The sequence below is a fragment of the Sparus aurata genome, chromosome 13 (genome assembly GCF_900880675.1).
Source record: "Sparus aurata chromosome 13, fSpaAur1.1, whole genome shotgun sequence".
In the NCBI taxonomy this organism is placed as follows: Eukaryota; Metazoa; Chordata; class Actinopteri; order Spariformes; family Sparidae; genus Sparus; species Sparus aurata.
The window spans coordinates 16,407,096-16,432,283 of NC_044199.1; the positions used below are offsets into that span (position 1 = coordinate 16,407,096).

The window sequence follows — 25,188 nt, forward strand, 5'->3', positions numbered from 1 at the left end:
TGTTTAATAAATCATCATGTTTTCTAATACTTTGGAGATAGTAGTGTACTATCTGGTTTGTCTTATGTCATCACTCTTATATTGTTTGTGACATGTTGTTATTGCAGCCTATTTTGGCCACAACACTTTTTACATTATTTGAGGCTGTCCTGGTGAAATAAGGGTTAAGTAGCAATGAACGGAGAAAGGATAGGGTGATAAAAATCCAATATCACAATATTTTTTTTCCAGCCTTGATATCACTATTGCAACAATGCTGTAGGGACTGTTGGTACTTTCCCAAAATGTCAGCTCAGTGAGAGTTTTGATCAATAATCATCAGTAATGTGGATACAATGACTGTGAAAAGGCAGGTCATGGGGTAAGCAGAACAGTCTGGTAAGGTTTCAAAATGACATCACTTTAGTGTAATGGAGGCTGTGACACTTAGGTGATATCACCATATAAGATATCCAAAATCTAAAACAATTTACAGTCGACTGCACACAGAGGAGGCTGCCATGCACGAGCAGGCTTGTAATGACAGTAACAGAGGACGCGAGATAACCAAGATGTCACATTCAAAATAACAACAACAACAAAATAAGCCCTGATTGTTCTATTTTTGATCAATACAACTAAATTAGGAGGAGTGCCTAATGCCGATCACTGTACGTATCTGGAGGAACAAACAATTTTCCTCACATGGCGGTAGGCGGAGTTACCAGGTAATCATTACCAGGTGCAACATTTTTGCCATGCTGCCTTTCTGAAGCATGAGTAATGTTATTTCTCTAAGCCGTTTCAACCACTCCAGAGCCTACTGAACACAAACTAACGTTATAACTAACCGGTCACTTGATAGACACTTTTGCTAACCAGCAGCCATAAAGACAAAGCTTAACACAGGAGTTAGCATCCAAGCTAACATGCTAGATTTACCACCAAGCTACGTAGCTCGGCTGCAACATCATAGGGCCTTATGCACTATTGTGAGTATTACTGTAACCTCCGCCACCATAGCTTTGTAGTTAAAACACAGAATGAATCATGTATCATGCAGGGGTCCTTAATTGTTCAGCAGAAAAGCAGCCATCTCGTGTAGCTCTTGAGTCCTTACAAATCCCATAGCTCCTCCACTTGGATATTTATCCTAGTTTTCTTTCTGACTCGGTCAACTTTTTTCTTTCTACACTGCTTTCCTTCGTCACTCTTCTTATTTTTTCTCTTTGACGTCAGTGGCGGTTCTAGACCAGTTTTAATAGGGGGGCCAGGTTGGGGCCGGCTTTTTTGTAAGGGGGCACATACAACCCGGAAAAAAGGATAAATCCCTCATTCAGACAAAACAGTGTTTACAATTCCAGCAATTTTGATTGGGTAGTAAACTGCCAAGACACTTTATTTCTGCCTTTCCCTTCAGTAAAAAATCATTGCAAGAAATCTGTCATAGTATTAGTAATGCAGACTCCCTGTCAGGGGGGCCACAGGGGGGTCCAGACTCAGAGTTACGGGGGCACTGGCCCCTGTTGGCCCCCCCCCTAGAACCGCCCCTGTTTGACGTAGGTAATGGTGGGGCCATTTTCGGCTGTGTAGTAGTTGTCTGTTCGCTGCCACAGTTTACAGTTTGAGCTTTAACTATCTGACCAGGTAAGAGCAGGCACTGCGCCTGCACAGGAGAGAGGGGCTGCCAGCAGTGTATGCACGAGAATGATTGACACTTCTCAGACACTCCCCTTGGCTCTGATTGGTTGTGTTGATCCATGGATCGGTGGATTCTTGCAAATCAAATTACAGCCACTGGGTGGAGCCACAGACAGTGGGTTCTTACACAGCTGACCTGTATCTTATTCTACTGTCAGATCATAACAACTGATGATTTTAGCAAATATAACAAAGAAATAGTTACAGACTACAACTGTAAATATAATTTTGAGGTACTCTATTTCCATTTTTTTAACACTTTACACTTCCACTCCACTCCATTTTAGTGGTAAATATTGTACTTTTTAGTCCTCTTCATTTATTTGATGGCTTTAGTTACTAGTAACAACAAACTGTCTCTTACATAATAAAATGTTAAAACACTTTACATTCACAAATATAAACCAATAAAATTGAACAATAATACATTTTGTCCTTCTTATTTCTTTAAATCATCAGTGTGAAATATAGATCTAAAATAAATTAGTGATATAAGTTAAATATTGCAGCTGCTTCTACTAACCTTCTCCTGTAGTGCCTCCTGGAGCGCAGGACGTCACGTCAGATCTCAGGAAGTAGAGCTGCTTCAAATGAACCATCAGCCAACAGGCTGATCAAGGTTTGGTTCTGACATTGGCAGTCACTGAGGTAGTCTGTGCAAAATATAACCCTATCGGAGTGGAGGCTTCTCCCTATTGGCAGGGGGGAGGGACGCAGTAACATTTATACTTTTCAGGATGTTTCTAGCCTGAACTAAATCTGGTAGGACTTCTGTTGTTTGGTGGTCTGAGGTCAGGAGGAGTTCAAGGAGACTACAGTCAGTCAGAGGAGAGGACTGAGGAACGAGAGGAATGACTTTCTCCAGGCTGGTCTCAGCTGAGAAGGAGAACTATTGACACATGTAGATCAGCAGACCAGACCAGAAGGACTCGCGGCGGGATAGGAACAGTGTGGGAGGAGCTTAAAGAGGGGTTTTTTTTCCCCCTGTTTTTTTCTCAGCGGGGGAGTAGAGCTACTGACCCTGACTGAAAGTATAACCATGGTTATATGGATGGAACATTTGAGGGACGAGGCAGGGCTGGGGGGCTTGGTGGAAGTGTTGTCTATCTTTGTGTCAGGGGTCACGGACCAATCAGGAGGGACGTTACGCAGTCATGGAGGAAAGACTGAAAAATTGAGACAGGAGGCTTCAGAGTACAGGAACAGGAAGAAGGTAGGGAGAAACTGATAGTCAAGGTTCCGATGGTTCAAAATGCTAAAGGAAGTAGAAGGTACAGTGTAGGGGGAGCTCAGGGGGATCACAAACAGGCTCTGCTGAACTGTACAAGGAATGAACTGAACTGTCCAGGCTGAGTTCAGATGAGGAGAATTACGTGCACATTACATGTATGAGCATGGTAGACGGACTCGGCTTGTCTGGTTGCAGAATGGAGCTGATGGAGGCCATGAGCAAATTGTAGCAAAGAGCAGATAATGGAGGAGTGCGAGGCAAAGGCTTTGTCCACGCTGACTGCAGGCAGTCGGGCAGAGAAGGGGAAAGTGCTGGAGGTCGCTGAAGTAGTGCAAGGTGCCTTACAACACTCCCAAATGTCAACCACCAGCTTAGAAACCACTCCAAACACTAAAACCAGTGCTACTTTCATTTAACCATGACTAACCTAACCTGACCTGACCTAACCTAACTTAAGCTAACCTAATTTAAGATAACCTAACCTAATCCAACCTGTGTAAGAACATGAAACTTTGTTTTGCACACTGGGCCTGTTCACTGTGGTGCTGAGGTCAAGTACTCATGACGGTCACGCCTTCCTTAGGTTGTCCCGAGGTTCAGCAGGGGGATCTTAATTTACTATCCTTTTATCTCCTGTAAACAACTGGGAACATATCAACACCAGTACAGCTTGAAGGAGAATCTGTACGTGCCTTGTCTGATCAGTACAGAATCAATATTTATGGGACACCGGATCTCCCAAATGACTCACTTACTTTCTTCAGGTCAAATACACTGACAAACTGTATGTTGGAGGAGGAGAGAGCTGAAACACCAACAACACACTCACATGGAAATTATCCCACAGGGCAAGGACTTGCTCCATTCAGTCGTGACGTGTATTTACTTTATAACGAGTTCTTCTCATTCAGCTTATCTAGTCGAGCCTGAGCCCCAGGCCCCGTTTAACAAGCCTGAGTCCTCAGCAGCAGTTCTGGTTTAATTTCAATCAGGGCCCTCTGCTGTATCTGGTCCTCTCTCTCTCTCTTTCTGTCTCTCTCTTTCACTCTCTCTCTCTCTCCTTCCTGTCTATCTACAGCTGCACTGTTTGAAAATACTGAAAAATTTGTACTGCATGTTTTCCCCCTTGCAGGAGGGATTAAGTAAGGTAAGGCTGAATCGTGTTTTAGGTTATTTTAGGTTAGCATTACCTTAGGTTAGCATTTGCTTGGGTAAGGTTAAGTTAGCATTAGGTCATCCTAGATTTGGTTAGCATTCGGTTAATTAAGATCAGGTAATGTTTTGGGTTGGTTTAGGTTAGGATGTGATAGCAGTGGGTTAGGTTAGCAGTTGGTTTGGGTTTAGGATAACTCCGGCTGGGTAAGGTTTTTACAGTGTGATTTAATACATCTTTTCAACTTCAGTCACAGACTAGACTAGTTTTTATGACGGCTAAACTTTACTGGTCTGAATGAGGCGTGCACTTTACCAGTTGAGCTATTATCAGCTTCTGCTTATGCCATGTTCTGGTATGGTTATGGTTATGGTATTCCAAGGATGGATGACCAAAACATGGCAACTCGTTGTTTTATTGTTTATAATGACAAACATTGTTTTAGAATGTTTGTAAGCTTTGTTCCTGTATGTTAACTCTTGTACTCGTGCAGTTTCTTAACCAATCTAATCAATATAGCTTGAATTCCTCGTACTGGAGCTCTCCCTATCACAACTGTGCATCGCGTGTATTGGTGTGATAGCATGGCAATAAATTTGTATAGCTGCTGTGAAAAGGTTTCCATTCTTTCTATACGCAGTGTGTGATGGTAAGAACATTGTACAGGATGGTAGAAATGGAATTTTGTTTTCTTAGCCAAGCTAATGAGGTGTGTAACTGTCAGGGACCGAGCAAGCAGGCACGAGAATGCACAGTGTAATTTTCAAAAAATTAGTTTTATTAACAACCAAATAAAAATAATTAATTAACAAAAAATGAATAAAGTTCTGGGCCTCTAAAATAGGTCAACGAAACAGAACTTAACCTAAACCAAAGACACCCTGGCTCAGGACAGACTAACAGCCACCAAATGAGACATAGGGGTTCACATATATACTGGCTGATCAGGCCATTTTAGACACACTGGGGGATAGACAAAGACATAACCACTTAAGCAAGAATACAAAGAAACACAAATCACCACTAATTAGTCTACCTGATCTTTAAGGAAGAAAATTAATAATCATTCATATAATAATAATAATATTCACTAAAATACAATACAATAATCAAGGCATGAAGCAGGGCCCTTCCCCTGATGCCGGAGGCCCATGGTACAGTCCACTTAGCAGCCAGTACTATTTAATGCCAGCTGATGCAGATTGGCCTCCTTTTGCTGGCCAGCCAGGAACTCCACTGCAACTCCCAGGAACTGGTAACTCAAAGAATATCACATTAACTTTCCATGCAATTAATGACATTATTGAAACAAATGGCAAAATTGACTAAGAAAAGTTACCTAAATGTGTGCACTACAAAAGGAAACCATTCTGTCAAAACTACTAATAAAAAGTGTCATATGAAACTTAAAACCTGTGTCCAGTTATTTCTTTATGAGTATTATGCAAAGAAACCTAACAAAAGTAAATAAATTGGATGAGTTACCACCCTTTGTGTGTTATTCAGTGTGGGGTTGCTACTGCGGCCATCACAGTAACCATGAAAAAACAAACTGTTGAGACATGCTTCTTAAATTACATTACGGGCTTCTTAAATTACATTACATTACATGTCATTACTCCATTACTAAATATGCATACTTGTGCTTTTGATATTTAAGTACAGTTAATATCAGATACTTTGTGCCTTTTATTCCAGTACTGTTCATATGAGTGAATTCCTTTTTACCACACATTTTTTACTTTTACTCATGTAAGACTTTTGGGTACTTTATACAACACTGGGGGGAAAAACACGTGCTCATTTTTAAAGAATTACCCAAATTAGTAACTTTTTATCAGACTGCAGTTTTGTTTTTGTCAGGTGAACTGTTTGCCCCAGTTATTTCCCTGTTTTGTGCTAAATAAATTGTGTTGTACCAAAAACAACCTTGGAGTTCAGTGTTTCGAAAGACAACACATCCTAAAGCAGTCAGTGTTTTTTTTTTACTGTTTAATTCTACCGTAGTGATTTTACATATGACCTAATTAAAGCCTGACAACCTCCACTGTGAAAAACCTCATTTATGACTTAGTCTACTTTGACACTTCTGCACTGGTAATTATGTCCCTCTGGTCATGTAATTAGCCTTTTGAACACAAGGTGGCATCAGTGTACACTCCTGCACTGAGAGCTGAGACAAAGGAAGCAACAAAGAGTTTCAGTGGAGGGATGTTGTACAGCAGGTTGTACTGTAATACCTATGACCTGAGAGAGCACAACCAGTTTGGCCGGTTGACTTCCTCTGACCACTCGTATGTTCTCGGTATTTGCCTGGAGTGAAATGAACACCATCATCACGCATGCTGTGAAACTGGAAGAGCAGCATGGCGTTCAGGACACTCCTTGGGTGTCTTGTTCTTGTGTTTGAGCTGAGCTGAGGAGCAAACAGAGACTCGCTCATCAGCTGTCTGAACTCTCTGTCTGTAGCCTTGAAATCATCCCGACACTGAGAGGCATCTGTCACATAACTGGTGCCACACCTAACTCTGCCTCTGAGCCGAGCTCACATGGTATCAGCAAACATGAACACCTGACACCTCAATGCTATTGTAAACAAAACCTGTCTCTGGGAAATGACTAGCCTCTGGGTTATGGAGATGATGGAGGATTTTAATTAGGTATGTTCTTTTCAAGGCCGATGGGGATTATTATTAATCAAGAAGATCAAGGAATGACATTTGGAACATATATGTATTTGCAGTAGAAATGTATATCTTAGTGTCACAATTCGGAATAACAAGTGATGGAATGTGACTAGTACAATTAAAGTACAATTTAAGTAAATACTGTTGTTAGACTATTCACCCAAAAATAAAAATTCAGTAATTTCTCTACTGTCCCTCATGCTGATGGATAGTTGGGTGTTTTGTTTTGTCCACAAAACATTTCTTGAGCTTCACAGCAAAACAGTGATGTTGCAACTGAAGTAGATAAAGATGAAAACACAACGTAAAAATAAAATGTAAAACGACTCCGTACAGCTCGTCCATTGCAATCAAAGTCAATGAAAGCCCCAAGATCGCACAATTCTTTTGACAAGATGTGTATGCGGTCTTGTACCATTAACATAAAATGGCTCCATACAGCTTGTCAGGTGCATCCAAGTCGCCGGAAGCTCTGAGGTCCAAGATCGATTTGAGAGGATGTTATTTACACCCTGGACGTACAGGGCACTCGCTAACTCTATTAGCTTAGAAGCTATAATATCTTTTCACAACAGTTTGAGATCTGAAGGATTCTGGAGATTCTGTAATGTTTGGCTCCTGTTCTTTTATGTCCAACTTCGAGGCGCTTAAATCTTTCCATTTTCTGTAATTTGATACATTTAGTTACTAGTTACTTTGCAGATTTAGATTATTCAGTCTTGATAGGCTATTACTTGTGACATGTGACAAAGCAGATGGTGTTGTGGGCCGGATGTTGAGAGAGACAACATTTACTTTATTGGCTATTGGACACATTAAACACAAATACTGAAATATCTGCGCCGACAATCTGCCAGGCCAATGATCGGCGAATGACGATTGTCCATCCCTAGATCATACATCCCTAGCTCATACCCTCAGAAGAATTAGGCTACCTGGGATACACCTACAGACATTCACTGCTCCCTTCTAACTGTACTGCACATCCTCCATCACCTTAGTCTCATACAGTACAATGTTCTGGCTCTTGCTAACACACCACCCCTTTTCCCCCCCCAGAAAAAAAAAGCAATTACGTGGGAATGCTCATAGTCTTTTTCTCCCTGCTGACAACAGTTCTAATCACATCCAAACAAGCGCGCACGGGCGCTACTAAAAATACTTTCCTGTTTAGAAATGGGAAGGCATCCCACTCTCAGCGGGAGTGTTCCCCTGGTGTTTCTTGCCCTCCTGAGAAAAAGCCTATAAACCTATAAAAAAAAATGAGCCTACCAGTACGGCTGTCGGTTCCTCCACTGGAATTAAGCTGCTCAGGCCTCTCAAGCAGTGTTTGTTCATTCATCGTCAGTCGAAAAGAAATGGGTATGTGAGTGGCAGGGGGGGGCTAAATTCTGAAAAAGGATGAGATCAAAAGAGCAAGAGCTGGCCTCAGATATGAAATGCTGTGTTAGTGCACACAGTGGAGCCAGCCCTTCACTGAACCCCGGGAAATTAGCATACTGCTTTCTTTATCCAATAATCTCTCACACTGGCTGCTCTCAGTGGTCAAAATGAGGCGTGCTAGTCTATTAGAGCTACACGGACACTGTTTTTTTTTTTCCTGAGGAGAAGACGAGGCATTACGGATTGTATTCGCTTAAACCGCTGTGTAAACACATTCTGACACCAGGTTCAAGCCAACCGTAGCCGCACACCCTTTTTCAAAACACAGAATTGTTTTCTTGACTTTAACGGATCCTTCTGATCCTCCCACATCCCTGTGCAGACTGTACATGTGTTGTTGGACGTTTGAGGTAAATGAGGGACGTCTGAAGCTGTAGGCGCTGTGAACGATAACCTGCTGCACAGATGGAAGAACTGGAGTATCCGGAGATGTCACAACACACACACAGACACACAGACAGACACACACACACACACAGAGTACAGAAGCTGTGACACAGACATGACCTTCACACACACACGACCTTCACACACACACACGACCTTTACACACACACACACACACACACACACACACACACACACACACACACACACACACACACACACACACACACACACAGCATTCCAGACATGTTGCATTTTACTAGTCCCACTTGTTCTCTATCATTTCCCTCACAAAATCAAGCTTAATCACGCTGACCCACGTATGTTCTGACCATGAAAACAATGCCGGGACGGTTCAGGACGACCTTCACACACTCACAGTGCAGCAGGGCCTCATTAGTTGTCAGACTCGGCTCCATTAGTGCAGACAGATGAACTTTAATTATTGCAGGAGCTGTTTTTTTTTTTTTTTCTTCTCCTGCGCCACAACAGTCAGCCAACTCATGTGGAACACTTTATTATGTGACTGCGGAGTATGTATGGATTTGATATTTGGTGTCTAAGCTCTGACCTTCTCATTTTCCAGAGGCACACACCACCAAACACAAGAAAGCGGACTGAGATTGAGACTGATGAGAATAATCTCCCCCCCGCAAAAAGCATTAAAGAGTGCAACATCATCCATTGTGTGTGTGTCAGTGGAGCAAGCCAAGAATTGGCCGTTTTCCATGAGGGAATTACGCAATCTACACAACGGATACATCTAAAACCTAAAATTCGCCTGATGTTTATATTGTGACCTGCCAGGTGACTGCAGATGATAATTAGCTTTAGAGGTCCCATACTGTAGAAAGGGAGATATCCAGTTATTTTTGATTAGAAAGCATGGTCCCTCCCAAATAAATGACATCAATGCAATAATGCGGCAGTCTAAGAGGAAGATAAATATTTATTGAAAACATATTTACACAAAAACTACAGGGCTGCAACTACAGGTGAAACAATTTCAAACAAAAAATCTAAAAAAATCCTTTGTCTCCCTGCTAGTTTTCTCTTGTAAACTGGAAGTCTGGAGTTTTGGACTGTTGGTTGGACAAAATGAGCAATATGTTGACTGTATCTTGGGACTCAGAGGCTTCTGACTGGCCTTACACTGTTACATTTTATAGATTGTTGTGTTTTTTGCAACCCTGTCCAGAGGCAAAGGTTATATCTCCTTATGTCTTGTTTTGTCTGATCAACAGCCCCAAAACAAGAGATAAGAATATTAGATTCACAATAATATAAAACAAAGAAAAGCAGCAATATCACATTTGGAAAGCAGGAACAGAAGAAGGTTTTGAATTTTACTTTGCAATAATTTAAATAATCAACAGATCCTACCGATTAATCATTCAACTTTAACAAAACGGTCATGGAATAGCACAAACTTCATCCTATCTATTACTGAGGCAGGCGACCTTCAGCACACAGCAGCTATGACATGAGCTTTGCGATGACTGCAGCAGCAGCAGCAATGAACCTTAGATAAGGAGCTCGACGGCAGCTGTTTAAATACACTCAACTATATCCCATGATTAAGAATAAGTGATCAAGGATAATGAAATAACAGCTGACAGAAACACAGATTGGGACTTGGAGAATGGCTCTGATGCATGGGTAAATATTGGGTAAATGTTGTAGATACAGTGAATTTGGCTGCTTGTATTCTGAAACAAAAAGCCCTACTGGTTCCATGTGGAGCTACATTAAAAGACCGTTTTTAAAACAGACGTTTTAACTTGGATTAAATCACTGAAGGCATAAACTGAACGGAGCTAGCACGGGAGTAGCTGCCCTCGACCAGGTCGGTTTCTCAGCATAAGTTGTCATAGTAACCGAGCTTGGGCATTGTTTGGATTGGCTTTTTGGAACTGAATCAACTGGAAAATTAGTCAGAGGGACTGAAAAAAGCCTGGTTTATTAGGTGAAATCGCTTTACAGAATAGACCCCGGGGCTCCAATCAAATCCATTGGAGACTTGTGTTGTACAGCAGGACATTAGACTATTTAGGATAACCTTTATGTTGCTGTATGTTGCTCTCAAAAAATGTAGAAAATGGAGAGAACGGTCGTTTTTTTTTCTGTGTACCTACTGAAATTCGGGTCTCTGAACATTCCATCCATTCATTTTAATTGAGGAGAGAGATGATGTCCTCAATGAGCTGAATATTTTGAGGCCTGAATGGAAGTCTCTACATTGACTGGTGTTGATACGACAGCTTCATGGTGTTGAAACTGACAAGAATATAGATTGTTTTCAAGAAAACCCACCAACTTCTGCCCCATAAAAACATCATCCAAGGGTTCAAGTGATGCAGGAGTTAATGCTGCTGAGCTCCCATAGGGAAGGGTCTGACCTCCAACGAAAGAAGTAAGATCAAACCATCTGTGGGGATTGCTAACCACAACATCAACACATTTTAAATCACAAAATATTATTAATGAAAAACATTAAGAAGAACTGTGCTCCATATTCTCTCATGAATAACAATAACAATAACTGCACTTTACCAAGCGACCATGGGGCCCAGTACAATATTGCACAAACTATGCCTTTGGAGATCAGTTATTGAGAATAAAAGTAGTATGATTAGCTACCATGCTGCAGGATAGAGGCCGCTGCTGGTGGCGGCCCCTAATGTCAGTTATTCTACAGACCCCGCAAAGCTCTGATCATAGCTCTAACCCTGCCCGATCCACAGCCTCATTCTCATTTAGCACCTGTAACAGCTCGACTGCTGCACGGAGGGAGGGTTTCAGTCTGTGAAGGTGGCCTGTGCTACGTGTCCAGCATGGTGAGAAGACATTGTTTAATTGCTCAGCTGGAAATAGCCTGAGGTGGGGGAGGTTCGGTCGCTCCACTTGCGCAGAGGGGAAACGGGATTGCCCCGTCCTGTTAAATCACCACCCTGACCTCTGCCCTCGCTGTGGACACTCAGGATGATGCTACTGCACATGGACAAACACATGGCCACACACATGGACTAACACTGGGAGACACACATACAATATATCACTGACATCACTGCGGTAATAATAGAGATGACCCCAATCATCAGAGGGGGGGAAAAAGGGAAACTGAGCCCCATTCCCCTGCCAAGGCTACATTTTATAGCCGGCCTCTATTGTGGCCTCCTGATGACATGGCATTGGAGGTTGATCACCTTTAATAGAGTCCAGCCGAGGTGCAGATTAAAAGTACAAATCACATTGTAAACGACTGAGCTGAGCTGCACTGTGTAACCTCCATCTCGGTCTTTGGGGTTTAAACCACAGAGCTCCCCCCTGGCTCCAATCTTTCGGCTCGACTCCAGGAAGATAAGAGATGTCTTATCTGTCTTGTTGGGCGACACAATGTTGGGACAAAAGATCAAATGGAGTGAGCGTTCGCTACAGTGCAGTACTCCACCGAGAGAGGAAATTAAAGCAGGTGTCTGGCCTCCAAGCACATGTGTCTGGATCTGGACCGTCTTGTATCCTCTCCTCTCCTCCAGTGCCATGCGGAAGCAGGTCGAGGAGCAGCTCTGGTGACGTTAATTTCCCTGCATGTCTCCTGTGGTAAGGAGCTAAGTGCTGCTCTCTCCTTCGCTCATGCACCACGCGATGTTCCCGCCAGTGAATAAAATGTCACATCTGCTGTTGAGCGTCACCTCACTGATCCATGAAGCTCACCAGACAAAGTCCCCCCGGAGAGAGAGGGGGATCTTGAAATAATGAAACATGAACATGATGTTCTTGGACTGAGAATAATCTCAACATGCAATCCACCGCTGCTCCCCACTGCTCCCTAGAGCACAGGCGAGAAGGTCATCCATCAAAAATCACATATTAGTCATCGGAATGTGAGCGGCGTGGGGTCGAAAAATGGTGACCCAATAGAATGCCGAGATGCATCGGGCGTAGAGGTCGGCCCTTAACGGATGACTCCGTATCGACTAAAGGGACGACGGGAGAGGTGGGGAGGGCCGCCGGATGGTGTAACAGAGGTGGAGAGGAGGAAGACTGACAAATGAGTGCACGGCAGCTGGGTAAGACTCATGAGAAATCTGGGCTGTCTGCAGGCGTAGCAGACAGAGTGGGATGATTGGCTCAGGTTTGGACTCAACTCCCTCTCCGCAGAATTTTCCTCCGCCGTCCACAGCCACAACATGCAGGTTGTTCAAGGCGACATACGGTTGAGTGCAGTGAGCGATTGCATGGTGACACATTGATGTTTTGCCTCCTTTTCCGATTTCCCTTTCATTTGACATGGCACAATGACTGTGCATTTAAAGTTCAGACTGTCAGCTTTCATTTAGGAGGAGTCTCGGATGGACTCTCGGCGTTGTTAAAATAACTACTGTTACCCACTTCCAGTCTCACGTGTGTATAAATATTAATATCCCGTTATATCATGTGGTATTAATGTTACGGTCTTAAAAGTACGAATGCATGCTGAATCGAAAAGAGATCTACTGAATTGAACAATCAGGACTTTGATGTAGAATTCTGATAAGCTGTTTAGGAGAATACTGCAATGCTGTGATGTGAAGATCCAGAAATTGAAAGAGAGATGTATTTGTACTATCATTTTTAAACAGAACTATTTGCAGGATGCAAGTCTGTAATTATGGCTTTGAAAGATAAATAGCTGTTGAATGATGATGGTGAAACAAAGTAAACTTTGTGTGCCGTACCACCAAACTACAGAGTAGCTTCTTTCCTCAGGCTGTGAGACTCCTCAATGTATCCTCAGCACTCTGCCACAAAAACACTTTTATTCTCATGACTTATCCAACCTAGATAACTATTTAAAAATAGCCTTCTTGCTTGTAGTCTTAATTGCTTATGTAGGTCAAATAGAGCCTGAATCAGAATTAAAGTCAGCTTCATAAAGAGTTAAAAGTTCCTTGCAGAACGTTTAAATATAATCTGCCCATCTAAATACGACTGAAGCCAGAAATGAGAGGGACCGTGTCCAGAAGTGGCTGTGGCTCCTCAGTCTGTCATCTGATGAGGCTGTAAAAGCTTACATTTACATCATAATCTGTGTCATTTTACATCAAAAGTGCTAAGAGTGCCGAGCCAAAATGTTAATGTACTGCTGTGCCAATGGAGCTGATGGAGCTCACTCTTCATGCATATGCATATTCCCCTACCCTACCCAGAATTCCCCCTGCAACTCTCTCCCAACCTGAGTGAGGCTTCTAAAAACGGCAGAAAGCTTAACGTCTGTGACAGCACACGTCACACTGGAGGAGACCCAATGCTTTTAGAGGCCGCTTTTGTTAGCAGGGAGCGAATCACACTTTACAAGATAAATCATCCCGCTAGCAGCCGGCTTAGACTGTGTACACCCAGATAAGGTTGCCAAGGAAACCCTCCTGGAGAACCAATGAGGTTTTTTTTTTTTTTTTTTGCCATAGCAGCCTCCTTGATCTGTGCAAACAATTAATACCTTACCCAGGCAGAAGGGAGGGAGCCGGGGAAGTGGGAGGCAGGCACAAATCCCCAGGTGCTTAGCTCGACACCACTCTCTCCCTTCAGCTATGCGAATGAGGACATGGGGTAAAAAAAAATAAATGTCACAAATGGATATTAGGCAGGAAGACACTGAGGGATGATGTATGACTCATTGTACATTAATTCAATGAGGGAACAGCGTTTAGTCCATAAATCTAATCTGCACACGTGCAGCAGAACATATCTCTAATGTCCTTTTAATGAATGTTTTGAATGCACAGCCATAAAAGTGCCATTATATCTCAACAAATCCATTTTGTAGCAGAGTTGTGATTGTGCAGGTATCAGTGCAGCTGAAAATGAGAGAACCCTGATGTGCAGAGCTGCCAGGGAGCCATTAGGATCCATGAGTGACTTCGACTAGCCACAGATCAATGCTCTAGGGCCCTATCTATTACTGACATCCAATTATAGCAATGGACGTCCGTTTAGCACCGCTACTAAGTGCTTTAGTCTTTTTATTGACTACCTGTCAACAGCCTGCACACAGTGGGGCTATTGGCTAATAATCAGTTATCGATCTGTCCACATGTCAAAATCACAAGCATGTTGTTGAGTGTAGAAAAAGTGTGACAGAGGGCGACTGTGGTCAGAAGAGGAAGATGTTAAACCAACATGTGCATATGTCCCAGAGTCATTAACTGGGCATTTCCCGTCATTCAGCAGGCTTAATTAGAAAGCTAATTTTGTACAACTTTGATTAGTGCTGGCTTGCAATGAGAGTAATTACCCACCACAGAAACTAAAGGGGGGAAATTGGCCGTAATTAAAAAAGTCTCAGCAAACGTTGAAACAAATGGCCACAATGCAAGACAGAACAGCACACAATAGCGGTGCAGCAAGGGAATGACGAGTCAATAATGCCTGCAGGATGAGTGGATGGCTCAACAGTGCTGGGAGGGGGGTCAGGTCACAAACCTGTGCATGTTTCTACCAGAGGTGAATGGCGAGCATTGGAGATGGCAGGCGGGGATTGTGCCTGCTCGCGTCATTGATTAATTACACTCATTAAGTGGTTAGAAAGTCACCTCACCTGGTGTTAGGGGTGGAATTCACCAGCTGATTAAAATTAATCACAGTCAAGAAGCTGCAGAAGGCCGAGTCCCCGGAGAGCTGGCACCGCTGGAGACGAGAGAAATTGAGTTTTATTCACGCTCAGGCCAACAGCTCCTACTGCCTCTGTACGCAAACAAATAAACAAACATGGCCGGCCTTTTTTTTTTTTTATATTTCATGGACTTTTATTATTCAAAAATACAGCACAAAAAATACACACAAAAAGAAAAAACTGGTTTTCACACAGTGTGCAAACCTCAAAGGAGATCTTCATACAATATTAGTACGCCGATTTCAAAGCTACAGTTAATATTGTTAGTAGTAGGTGTCATTAATGTTCCGAGCACACAGAGAGACAATATCTCCCCAAGAGCTCTGTACAGTTTGTCAGCAGGTGAAAATCTAACTAGAATTCTACAGGGGCCCATCCTGACAGCAGTCTCCCTTCATGTACAATACAATTGCTCCCACACACAAACACAAACACAAACGCACACACATGCACACAGTAGTGTTATAGAGGAAGTGACAGATGTAATTTCTTTGTCTAGGAAGGCCCAGGTCTCACTTACCTTGGTGTTAGAAAACAGGTGTGACATCAAATCCGCCAGGAAGTACACTGGGCCGAGATGTTTCTACAACTGTCACCTCCTCTTAGATCCGAGGAATCCACACACACACACACACACACACACACACACACACACACACACACACACACACACACGATGCCTGAAATTCCCAATCACAATGGCGGAGCATTTCAACTGTACTGACAAGACCCGCAGCGCCCCTCCGCTTCTGATCTAGATATAGATTTGCCAAGCACAGCACGGCAGAGCGTCACATATACATACAAACATCATCTTTATGTCATTCGACTGTGTTGTGATTAGATAGGGTTACTTCGACAGGATATTTATACGTACGGCCAGAACAATTAGTTATTTAAAAAAAACAAACAAAAAACCCCCCCACACTTTTAAATAAAGTTAAAAAAAACATGAAGACATGTTTTGGAGTAAAAAAAATCAAAGCATTAAGACAGTGAGAAAGGTTTTATTAAGCCGCGGGGGAGTTTGTATAAGGTGAGTGGGTATGGGAAATCCTAGACCTGACCTGATCGAGGCAACAGAAAGCAATCAATAGACTCACTGATTGCTATATTGTTCTGGTGGCTGTGGGCTACAATGGTCGCTCAGGGTGATGCTACTGCACACAGCACAGCTCACATTTGTGGATGTGCTATGACAACTGGGGCAACAAGGCACAATATTAGTTATCAGAATCCAGCTGTGAGGGCTGTGCAGAGGTGAACTGAGGGAAGGTGTGTAAGGCGGAAATAAGGAATAGAATAAGGCTTCAGAGCAAAACAAAACAAAACACAGTTTGCCCTCCAAGTATTCAATCTGGGTGTCTTTTGTAAAGTAGCAGACAAGATGAAGTGTCGGGCTTCCACAGTTTAAAAACAATGGAAGAATGGGCATGGTTTAAGGGCAGAATAAACCACAATCTGCAAGGACTGGCCTATAGCAACATACACTGACTGAATTTATACTGTCCAGCACTGAGAGAGTGCAAAACAAATTCAAACCAGAGGTTGTGAAGTGGATTCAGAGCAGTTCAATTCAACATCGAAGGCTTTTCACATTAGTTCCTCTGTGTGGGCACTTTCTTCATGTACGCAGACTTTACTTCCTTCATGAAAAGAGTCCAATTAATGCTACAGAAGCCGTGCAAAGTTTTATATTGACCACAGAGAGAAGTTTAATCAAGATATTTGCTCCGTGTAATGCAAATAAGGAGGATTAAACACGGCCGCTGATACTACAGATGATGATTAAGACTGTGCTGCACGTGTGTTTGGGGAGGTCGACATGTTCTGGTGGTCACAGGGGTTAAGGCCTGTTGATAGTCAAACACAATCAAAGCTGATTGCTCAGTGAATCTTGCTGTCCAGCTGCCCCCTTATATCCCTACACACCACCTCCTCTTAAGATCTCAGGAGGAGGGATGGGGCTCTTTTATTATTTTTTAAGCTCGGTCAAGAAGCAGTAATCCACCCAATCACAGGATGTGGTGGCCTGAACCTCCCCTTCACCACCAGCCAATCATGACCGCTTCAGCCCCCCACTCAAACCTAGACTGGACAATTCAAACAGCAAACGGTTCAACAGAAAACGGCTGACCCAAATAGACATTTTTCAGCTCAGTCGAAGGATTAATTCAGATCTGTGGATTTTCTTCAAATAAGTCTGTCTTTCAAAGTTTAGAACATCTTGTTTTACAATAAATTCATGGAATTAAAAATTTGTAGAGACTGGACTACCTGATATATGATCATACTGTAATGTAGGCATTAAAAGACGATAAATGAACTATACATTTCCCAAACTCCCATTCGCATACATACACTTAGATTCACACTCACATACAGCTGCAGTTCTATACATACATGCATGCATACAGCTGGCCAATTAGGGGCCTGGATCTGCTTTTGAACACACAGTAAGGGCCATCTATATTTAAAAAAACATGCATTCACTTATGTACAATATAATTTGTATATTGACCATTCTGCTTTATATCCATTTGTCAGTGAGAAAGTCCAGAAAGTAAAATTCATAAAAGTTTTTTTTTTTGTTTTTGATAAAAAGTTTATGTGCTCTGTTGTGTTTCCAGCATTCTTTTCTCAGCACCACAGCAGAGCTATGTCTTCATAAGAGGAGTACACTCCTATTTGTAAATAATGCAGAGCTAAAAGTCAGGTGAGTCAGCCCATCCCAGCTCTCGCTCCTTCTTCATTGGCCTGTTGTCCTACTCCCTTCCTCCTTTCCCTCCCCTTGTTGCATGGTCCCTTCTCGGTAAGAGAGGACGGGCTAGACAATTGAGCCGTCCCTGTTCTGGGCAGGGATCATGACCGGGATGGCCCCCATGCGGCTGAGGTTGGGGCCGGCCATCTTGGCAGCATTTGGTGGGGGCAGAGGGGCGTGGCTTGGAGGCCTCTCGTAGTCCTCTGATGAGGGAATCTTGTCGTACTGAGGCTTCAGGGCGTACTCATGCAGGTTAGAAGGCGACATGGACCCCAGCGAGGAGCGCTGGCTGCCCACCGTGAAGCTGCGTGCTGTCGAAACACGACTCTTAGGAGGAGGCACATCCTCTCTGAGAGGAAACAGAGAAAGAAGCACATTTAGACAGTAAGACAAGGCTGTAAAATCATTTTCATCAGCTTACCTCAATGTCAAGACAGAGAAATTGAATATGGAAAATTATTTTCTCAGGTGCTATAAACCATAATGAGGTTTGATGACACATATGTATATATGAAAGTCCTGTACTTGCTCTCCACAGTGAGGAAAACAATGAATATGTAAAGAGTCTGCAAGAGTCGTTTCAAGAGCGAGACATGATTCGACTCAGTAAAGAGGGACAAATAATTGGAATTGGCCCGTTTGATTGGTTGGGGCACTGCTCAGCTGCACTGACTGTGTAATAGCCTGTAGAGGTTGAGCTGAGCAACCAAACACAGCTATGCCCTCTACTCCCTCTGCCACCACATTTACAACTAATAAGCAGCAATAATCCAGTTAAATGCTCAATCAAACTGAGCCTGAGGGGCCAGAGCTTGTTCAGTCCATAGCTTCATGCTGTGGTGTTAGAGCGAATGTGTGCGTCTGTGTATACGAGACAGGACCAGTGGTCTAATCCTCTTTGTCCTACAGCGTGAGCAGTGTCACATTGTGCTCTTAGACAGATTCAGTCCGCAGCAGAGTGATGGTAAGCCCAGTGGCTGTACAGAGCCCGCGGGCCGGATGGAGAGCTGGATGGCAAGGGGGTGGGGTGTGGTGGGGTGTTAGCGTAGGTGGCTCTGGAGGGGAGGGGGGGCAACCAGCAGCAGACATGACACAGGATCCACAGAGCAAACAAAGCTTTCAAACTGATTACCACAGCTGTTTATTTGAGGAGGGGTAAAAAAAAAAGAAAAACGCTGATGGAGAAAAAACATTTTCATGGTTGTTAGGGCTGTTGGAGGCGTGTTGTCCGCGTGCATGCGTGTGTGTGCGTGCATGCGTGCGTGTCTGAGGTGACCACGGGTCATAATGCATGGGGGCTAAGAGTAATTATCACAGGAACCCTATGGCTTTCTTGTTGCTTGTATTTAATCCAATATTATACAACTCTGATTCCTAAAAAATGAGAATGTTGTGTGAATCATAAATAAAACCGATTGTGATAATTTGATAGCCATAGAAGAATAGAGTCTGCACACTAGATAATGGTCCCATGAACATTTATATCCTCCATGTGAGGTCTCAAGCACAGGCACTTCTTCAGTGGAGGCATTATCAAGTGTAATTTTGTCCAGCACCTAAACTTCAAAGTGTTTGAATGTGTGTGCATTTGCAAACTTTATATTTTCACAACTGAAAACAATACAACTCAAAAATGGCTCAGTTGTTCACAAGCAAGGATGTGGCGATGTTCACAACTTTTGAAATACTTGATTGTATTAAGGAGTTCAAGTACACATACAAGTACAATGGCTCAGGATCACATGGTAAAACTTGTTAGATTGCATTCTATTTTTATTTCCATTTTATACAGCGTCCCAACTTTTTTGGAATGGTGGTTATACAACCTGTGCCACAAATTTCCCATTCTATAACACAGACTAAATAGCACTACAAAGTATTCTTCCATCAAGAGGCAGCTTTGGGTATCTGTGAGCCACATCTCATTGATGTTTTCGTGAGTGTACCTGATCTCGTTGCAGATCTCCTTCTCGTACTTCTTCCTGTGACGCGCACGGAAACAGCAGAAGAGGATGATGGCAATAATGATGAGGATAAGGAGTACAGCAATTATGGCTCCTGCGATGATGCCTGCGGTGTTGGGGGCTAGAGGGCACAAGGAAGGAAATGGTTGGAAGGTTTGGTTAACGGAATTTGAGTAGCAATGACTTCAACGTAACTAGGCGTCTGTGTCCAGCAAAGACCTCAAAATATAGTGCTGCTTTATTTTTTTAAGGCTAAGTGGCATTTGACTATGACTCTGAGTGCTCATGACTTGTATCAAGTGAGTGACCATTTTTTAGCATTTAGCAGCTATTCTGCTTTTCTCAGCTAATCACTTTGAACAAGTTAAACATGTTAAACAGAGGTCTTTATTAAGAATAATTCATTTACACAAGTGTATGCAGACACTGAATCTAATCCAAACAGAAAGAGTATTCTATGGAGTATATCTGGACCTTAAAACATTGTCTAGAACAGAAATGGGATCAAAGAACAGTGTCTAAAAAGAGTCAGGGCCAGAATGATAAGCACACAAACAAGATAGTTCAAACTGATAAAAACAGTGCTCTGTGATAAGACCAAACAATGGTAGGTGTAGGAAAAGTAACTAACTGAAGTGTCCATATTCTTGTATGATAACAGCATCATGCTGCAGTTATGGAGGACTAAACCTGACATAAGTATAAATAAATAAATAAATGCATAAATAAATAAATGCATAAATAAATGAATGCATAAATAAATGCATGAATAAATGAATGCATAAATAAATGCATGAATAAATATATAAATAAATAAATGCATAAATAAATGTATAAATAAAATAAAAGTATAAATAAAAGAATAAATGCTTTTTATTTATTTCTACATTTCTGTTCACCTACATTTATCTATTTCTGTATTTCTGTGTCCATATGTTAATGAGGAGGTAGGAGGTCCTAACCTCAGTCAAGAGCATGATTGGTCAAATCAGAGAGCCAGACAAAAGCAAATGATTCCTGATCCCAAGCCTCGCTCTCTGTAACGTTATAAACCAGCTCCAGTTAGCTTAATGGCCTCGACCGGTGTGACAGGTTAACTGCTGTTCATTTTAACTTGCGAGGGTCCCAGATGTGCTGGTGGTGTGGTTTGAGAATCCTGTCTGTAGAGAGAGGGGTCCTCAGCCATGTCCGCTAACCAGGAAAAACATTCTGCTCATCGCTCCAAGTCATGTATATGTGTATTCATTTTGACGTGGCTTGAACACTTCTATCCACACGGAGATGCCGGGGCTGCGACTTGTAAACCACTGCTAGACGAGCGCTACAGAGCACAAATCGTCCAAAAGTGCATTTTGTCACGATTTGCCACAGCTGACTGACCTCACGCTGAGCTCGGGCTTGATGTCAACGTACTCTGCAGGCTGTTTGACCAGCAGGCTGTATGACAGTGTACAGTTTTCACAGTGACTTAGCTTCAGCTTAATAACGATGTATGTGGCTCGGAACGATGGCTTTAAGTAACCATTTGAACGCAGTGCGGAATGAAAAATACCCGATGGTAACCGGTGTCACAAGGTAACCTGGATGCTGCGCTACAGCGAGCAGCTAACAGCTAACATAAGAGCTAACAGGGGTCTCCACGCCGCTCTCGAGCCGCTCGGCGTGAACAAATGCCTCAGCCTGTTCCATCCATGAGTTGTTTGAGAATACAGAGATTCACGACAAAGATATGAGACAGACAACATGCACTTTTGGACGATTTGTGCTCTGTAGCGCTCGTCTAGCAGTGGTTTGCAGGTCGCAGCCCCGGCATCTCCGTGTGGATAGAAGTGTTCAAGCCACGTCAAAACGAATACACATATACATGACTGGGAGCGATGAGCAGAATGTTTTTCCTGGTTAGCGGACACGGCTGAGGACCCCTCTCTCTCCAGACCGGATTCTCAAACCATACCACCAGCACACCTGGGACCCTCGCAAGTTAAAATGAACGCCAGTCAAATTCATTACTAAACCAGAGCTACATGAACAAATGTCAACAGCTGCAGCTAACAGTTAGCTGAGCGGGCTTGCTGGTAGCCAGCGACATTCTTGTACAGTGTACAGGAATCAGCGCCGCTAGTAAGACAGAAGTAGTAGACCCTCATCAAGCACACTCCTGTAACCAATCATGCTCTTGACTAAGGTTAAGAACCTCCTACTTCATTAACATATGGACACAGAAATACAGAAATAAATAAATCTAGGTGAACAGAAATAAAGAAATAAATAAATGTAGGTGAACAGAAAAGTAGAAATAAATAAAAAGCATTTATTCTTTTATTTATACTTTTATTTATTTATACATTTTTTTCAGCATTTATTTATTTATGCATTTATTTATTTAAACATTTATTTATTATACATTTATGTATTTATTTCAGCATTTATTTATTTATTTAATTTATTTATAATGTCAGGTTTAGTCCTCCATATGCAGATGCTGATGAATGTAACACAGCACAGTTTTAGCAAAAATATACTTTTGCACAGCGAAGTAAATTTGGCACAAATTCACAATCAAGTAATGGATCCCAGATTCACATGGCTTTTTCGTCCAAAAATGGTACAAAGCAGTTGATGATGACTGTTTTGTTCTGTTTTACGTGTCAAAAAAATAAAATTCTACGCACAGAAAATCCATTAGAAAGCCAACTATTTGACGACAGATTTAAAAGGCGCAACAGACCTTAATGGAAAGCCAGCTGAATTTAGGCTAGTTAGTAAGGTGGTTGGGTACTCACGAGGTGTCACATTGAGATACAGTATACAGTCCTCAGTGCCAACACGGTTGCTGGAAATGCAGCGGTAGGTGCCAGATGCGCTGGCAGATGCGTTCTTCACGTTAATGGTGCCTCCCACAGGATCTGCAGAGAGGTCGAAGAATACAACAGTAAAGAGATGACAGTGCTAAACAGAGTGAGAGGAACTGTGAGTAGGACTTGAAAACTGTTCTGTATCTGGTTAGGAGTGCTTGTTAAGGGGTCCATTACCCAACATAGCTGAGGCAGGCAACAGCTTGTTGTCACTGGTCTTCTCCCAGCTGTACTGCAGGGGGTTGGTGCCCTCACTAGATGTGCACCTCAGCACAATATCTTTGCCTTCCTGCGTGGGGCCTTCGGCGTAGCACCTGGGCTTGGATGGCTTCACTGTGGAAAAAACAAAGGGAGGAAAGTGATTGAGAGAGGTGAAAAATAGCACAAGCAGGTGGCCTTATTAGCTTGGAACAACACAGTCCTCTACCTGCCACCCTGTTATTTCTCAATCTTCCATGTTGTGGGCAAGTTGTCTGTCTGTGTATTGTGTATTCCTAAAATTGATTTCCACTCTTGATCAAAGCAGCAGTCATCAGTGTAATCAGAGCTGTAATCAGAGTAATTGATACAGCTGCTGTCATTACAGGAGCTGTCACTCAGAATAATTGCAAGGAAGAAGGGAGCCATGTGCCATTAGACACACAAACACACGTGCATGTAGAGTTAATGGTGGAGGCAAGCTTTGTGTCTTAAGGCCAAACGTGTGCAAACACTCCATGGTCAGTCAGGGTGTTGGCAGGAGATGAGATGGGGGAATCAAAAACAAACAGCGCTCCAAATTAAAAGCAGACCAACTCCAGTGAAACCCAGACATAGTCAGCCAGGCCAGGAGGAAATAGAGAGAGAGCAAGAGAGAGAAAAGGAAAGAGAGTTTGGATAGAAAAAAACTTTGAAGTCACAGCCCAAGCCTGTGCTGTGTGTTCTCTGACAGAAAGCTGACATCGTGGTGTGGTAATAATGGATCCTGTAACAACAAAACACCCTGGAATGGGACTCTCCAGATCTGAACCAGGTGTCAGGTTGGGGGGGGGGGGGCTTAGCAGCAGAACTGTAAGGATTAACTGTAGACTGACAGTACTGAGTGCTCCTACTCATCTAATAAACACACCCGGGGTCAGGGTGGAGGGGGTAAAAACAGAGAGCGGCAGAGCAAAAATTAAGCGAGTGCTGATGGACAGATGGTGGAGTGATGGGGCCAAGGCTTTGCAGCTCCTAACTCACTGGGCTGCTCTTTGCTGCTGTTGTGCTGCACCTACACACAAACTCGCATTCAAGCAACACACAGTAAATGTCAGAGAGCTATGACATTTTGAACGCATCTTTTAAAAGGTGAAAGTCAACTCGACGCGTCCAAGGGCTGTAACACACAGCTCTTCATATTAGGACTGCTGTCCAATGAGCAGATTTATTTTTTGAAGGATGAGGTCATGGGAGAAGGTGACAGAAGCTGGAGGAGCACAGACAGATAAAGGGCAAAGTGATACAGCCAACTCGACTCTGGTAAACGAACAATGAATATTGATTTATGAGTTGCACAAGGCTATCTTGTGGCAGAGGTAAGTACAAAGGGATCGGTAGATTGTGGTATTCATTGTGGTCGGGAGTCGCACAGCAAACCAGTGACAACTGATCGTTGAATAGTAAAGTGAAATACAAGTGACTTGTGGCCACTAAGGCCAAGCAGACAGAGTTAAAGAGATTGGCTGCTGAGCTCTGCATTGAGATCCTGGATGCAATGAGGATTGTCTGGAGCTAAATGACTGGCTGCTGAAAGTAAAGGTGGGGTCTAATCGGAAACAGTTGTGAGAGTTGCTGACATGCAGGGCTGAACTGCAGGTGGCTACTCTCCTCCTGTTAACTTCAATGTCCTGCAGCAACCAGAGGAGAATACACAACAAGGGACGCTCCCTCCTGTACGCTACCTGGACACCATGTTCACTGCAGGTGTCAGCACGCGTGTGTACCTACATATGGCAGTGTTTGTGACAAGCCACAGCAAACACCCAGCGTTTAAATTGAGGGGTGTTTATGCTTGTGCACCCACATGCACACACGTCTCCCCTGTTCATGGGACCTTCCACCTTGTGACAAGATCAACCTGAAGCTAAAATGCAGAGCAGGCAAGATGTCCTCATCTCTCCTTGTCAATGTTTCTTTGCTAAGAACACCCCTGCCCCTGGGGTCAATAGCTAGCAGTCTGGTAGCCTCTATTGCCTCCAGCTATCTGTCTCTCTCTAATGCACACACATATACACACACACACACTATAGCTACAAGCAGCTGCATTTTAGCCTTAAAGGCTAAAGGCTTCGGTCGATTTAAACATGCAGCTTCATTGCTCAAGCTACCCTTGACTTGCCAGTACCGAAGACGCA

The 25,188-nt window shown here is 43.0% G+C and overlaps 1 protein-coding gene across 1 annotated transcript in view; it reads right to left on the reverse strand.

Annotated features, from left to right (window-relative positions):
• Positions 1 to 15,338: 15,338 nt before the first annotated feature.
• Positions 15,339 to 25,188, reverse strand: part of cxadr (CXADR Ig-like cell adhesion molecule) — a 45,662-nt gene continuing 35,812 nt past the window's right edge. The window contains exons 4-7 of the mRNA XM_030438584.1: positions 22,991 to 23,146; positions 22,742 to 22,864; positions 19,941 to 20,079; positions 15,339 to 18,343 (exon numbers count right to left, since the gene is read on the reverse strand). Coding sequence (XP_030294444.1) covers positions 18,061 to 18,343; positions 19,941 to 20,079; positions 22,742 to 22,864; positions 22,991 to 23,146 — 701 coding nt within the window. The 3' untranslated portion in view covers positions 15,339 to 18,060. The remainder of the gene's footprint in view (positions 18,344 to 19,940; positions 20,080 to 22,741; positions 22,865 to 22,990; positions 23,147 to 25,188) is intronic.